Source organism: Hipposideros armiger, unplaced genomic scaffold (genome assembly GCF_001890085.2).
Source record: "Hipposideros armiger isolate ML-2016 unplaced genomic scaffold, ASM189008v1 scaffold_451, whole genome shotgun sequence".
NCBI classification, from domain to species: domain Eukaryota; kingdom Metazoa; phylum Chordata; class Mammalia; order Chiroptera; family Hipposideridae; genus Hipposideros; species Hipposideros armiger.
This window is the reverse complement of record NW_017731801.1, coordinates 1,113,911-1,117,507: the sequence shown is the minus strand read 5'-3', so window position 1 is coordinate 1,117,507 and position 3,597 is coordinate 1,113,911. Positions and strand designations below refer to the sequence as shown.

Sequence of the window (3,597 nt, the reverse complement as noted above, 5' to 3'; positions counted from 1 at the left end):
AGAGAAAAGAACCAGTATTTGCCATGTGCCTTCTGTGGGCTAAGCACTTGCTAGGTCGTTACATACATTCTGTCATTTAATCCTCAAGGCAACTTTAAAAGGTAGGTATCACTGTCCTCATTTCACAGGTGAAGAAACTGAGACCCAGAGTGGTTATGACTTGCCCGAGTTCACACCACTAGGACATGATAGAGATCTGAAATAAAAATTCAGGTCTTCTGACTTCACAGTCCATGCTTTTTCTTCTATAACATCATGCTACCTAGAAGAAAAAGAAATGCGGGTCAATGGTTAGCCAGCAAAGTTAGGGGGAAAGATATGCCGTTAATAAAGAGCTCATCCACGCTACATCATTCTGCAATGTCCAATTGGATTGACATCTTCAATGTTAAATCACTACTAAACATACGCAATCTGACTTTGATGATTCATAATGTGCTTTCAAATTTCACTATGCCTTAAACTTCTCACTAATAATATTGATTATCAGAGTACTACAGAAGTTGTGGAAAAGAAAGAGGCAGGTAACTGAAGCCAGGTCACTTGACTCCAAGATGTCGGGCGCCACACAGCTTTTATCATACCAGGTCAAGGAAATAAGTGCAATCTATCGACATAGTCCTGCTTCTTTAGACATGTATTCTAAACATACATCCATTCTCATGCCCAGTGAGAAAGAAATCGATTCAAAAGGATCTCACCTTTCACCAACTTCTACTCTTAAACGCATAAAACCATCACATCACTGTGCACAATATTTTTGGTAGCCACAAGCTCTATCACGAAGCAGAGCTGAAAAACACTGGAGGATACAACCGGTATTGAAATGCCCCCGAGTTGGGTCGGGCAGACTGCATGAGGCAGTGTGGCTGTGTGGAGGGAGAGAGGGCCAGAACTGTGGCCAACCACTGCTCCTGGCAGAGAGTTAATCAAAGCCAAGGTTCTTGACTGGTCAGTTCCTCAGCTGTCCCTAGTGCCTATATCCCCAGGAGCATTCAACAAGGAAATATCTGCAAGCAACCACATCTCAATATATGAATCTCCAAGAAGTGGCCAATTTCAGAAAGGCGTTTCTTGGCCTGCTAGAGCAGGCTGGGATGGAAGTTGTACCGGAGGCTGGAGAAGAGCCCGATGTGTTTCACGAGGTTAGGCTCCACCACGTAGGCCCGCTCCCCCTTGGCCCTCAGCAGTGAGTACAGTGCCATGTCCTTGCCAAAGCCCTGGTGGCAGTACACCTGGGACAGGTAGGTGAGGGTCCGGCGGGCCGCAGGGGCAGGAAAGAGCATGGCCGGGGTGCAACACTCAGAAGCGGGGACCACGCTGTACAGGGAAGGGCTCAGCCGCCGCAGTTCCAGGAAGTAGTGCCGGCCCACCAGTTCCACCAGACCCATGCTGTACAGGGAGAAGAAGAGCATGACGGGCCAGCTAAACCCCGGTCGGCTGGCAAACCGCATGTATATCCAGGTTAGTAAGGGCCCCAGTAACATGCCCACGCCGACCCACTCCAGGATCCGCATGGGCTCGGGGTTGATGTAGTGCTGGAGCCTCTCGGGATGATACAGCTTTAGATAAAGGGCATCTCTGAGGTGCGGCTCAGAGAGGCGTGCCCGCAGAAGGTGCTCCAAGACCGGGAAGATCTGTTCTTCTGGAATGGCGTCGTCCTCCACCATCAGGACATAGTCTGGGTTGTAGGTCTGCAGGGAGGACTCCAGGCAATAGACATAGTCCTGCTTCTCTTTCTCAAACGAGTTGGTTGAAGGGTCATCGCCATAATCATCCTCAGTGCCCTCGTAGCGGTTGGCCACAGGGACATACTTGGACAGCAGCTTGGCATCAAAATGGCTCACGCTGCGCTCTACATTGCACAGGAAGAGCTGGTGGCCCTCGCACTGGGGGCCACACTGTTGAAGAAGCCGGTGGAACTGGGACACCACCTGCAAGACGTAGTGGAAGCCAGGCTGCCTGTCCACAGTGACAATCGTGATGACCAGCCAGGGACGGGGGGTGGCCTGCCAGACGATGGGCACCGAGCCGTTGGCGGAGGGCAGCTCCTCAAAGTAATGGAGGGCAGCTTCGCCCTCTTTCAAGCTCTGTTGCAGGTACTCCTGGCTCATTTGGTTCAGATGCCAATGGCGGAGATAGAAGTAGGAGTGCAAAAGCCGGTGACAGGCCAGGGGGGCCAGCAGGCCAAACGTCACCACCGTTAAGATGAAGAGCTGGACAGCAGTGCTGCCCCAGGAGAGCCGCCTCAGCCTCCGGAGCAGCATGGCAGCTGGAGAGGGTGATGCGCTCATGAGGTCACTTCTGGTCAGGTCTGGTCCCAAGAACAAACCATCGTGGACCACAGGCCCAAATCAGTGCCAGTCAAACCTAAAGGAAGAAGAAGTAGAGAATGGTAAAGGACTTTTAAAAATCCAGGGATGGAACTTGGCAAATATCAAACCAGAAATTCTAATTCTAGGCAGTGTAGCTACTAGAGACTTAAGTATTTGCTCCAGTCCGCTATTCTTTGGTTGTATCTGTTAATGACCTCTTGGATTCTTTTATTATTTCTATGAGTAATGAAACCTTGGTGCGTCCAACCAAGTCTCCATGCCTATAGATGCTTAGTGAGGTTTACAGTGTGCCAGTAAATTACCAGGTAGGTTAGTGAGATCATGTCAATTCAGCAGCTGCATAGACATGGTTCTTAAAACACGCAAAAAAGTGTTTTAAGAACCATGTTATGTCTAACCAAAAAAGGTTAGACATAAAGGAAATACAATTTAAAATAAATCCTCACATATGTGCATTGTAAATACTTGATGTAATTTCTGAAAACTGTCTTTTCTGAACATCACAAACAAAACAAAGAAAAAAGGAGTATTTAGGGTTCTCTGAAACACCTTTGTTAAGATTTTCCACTCCTATTTCTCTAATCTCATGCAACTAAAAAGTGCATATTAATTTAATCCTGATTGTTCTCCCATTTTATTTTTTATAGAACTACCGTGGGAACCAGTGAGAGAAAGGGTCTCCCATGTGCAAATGAACCCTAGAGCTCCAGACTTCAGGATAGAAGGAAATGTCTGCAGGAAGGTCTATCTATGAGCAGCTTTTCAATGAGGGAGGGAAGCAGAGATGAAGATGGAAGAGACAGTTGCACCTAGCCAGTTCCAGAAAGAAATGCTGTGTGACACCCTGACAAAGAGGTCAGGTACATGTTGGTTTGAATCCCAGCTCAGTCACTTGCTTGGTGGAAAGTCACTTCACTCTCCACATCTTGGATTTCTAACCTCTAAAATGGAGATAATACTAACACCTATCTCATAGGGGTATTACAAAGATCAAATGTATTACAGAGCAAAATAATGCAGAGTAGAAATGCCATGAAAATATACCCACATGTACCAACTCAAGAAATACCTTGGGACTAAGTAGGCCTAATGATCTGAGGGAATACAGACTCACACCAAAAAAACAGAATTAAAAGGACAAAGCCAAGGCCGACCGAGTGGCGTGATGGTTAAGAACTGGCTTGGGACGCCAGAGAGCCCTGTTTCGGATCCCACATATGAGGGCCAGTGACACTGCCCTCCACAGCTAAGATGCTGAACA

General features: G+C 47.6%; 1 protein-coding gene across 1 annotated transcript in view; it reads right to left on the bottom strand.

Annotated features, from left to right (window-relative positions):
* Positions 1-548: 548 nt before the first annotated feature.
* PGAP4 (post-GPI attachment to proteins GalNAc transferase 4) overlaps positions 549-3,597 on the bottom strand; it is a 23,318-nt gene continuing 20,269 nt past the window's right edge. Inside the window, exon 2 of the mRNA XM_019665758.1 lies at positions 549-2,370. Within this exon, the coding sequence (XP_019521303.1) occupies positions 1,083-2,294 (1,212 nt within the window). The 5' untranslated portion in view covers positions 2,295-2,370 and the 3' untranslated portion in view covers positions 549-1,082. The remainder of the gene's footprint in view (positions 2,371-3,597) is intronic.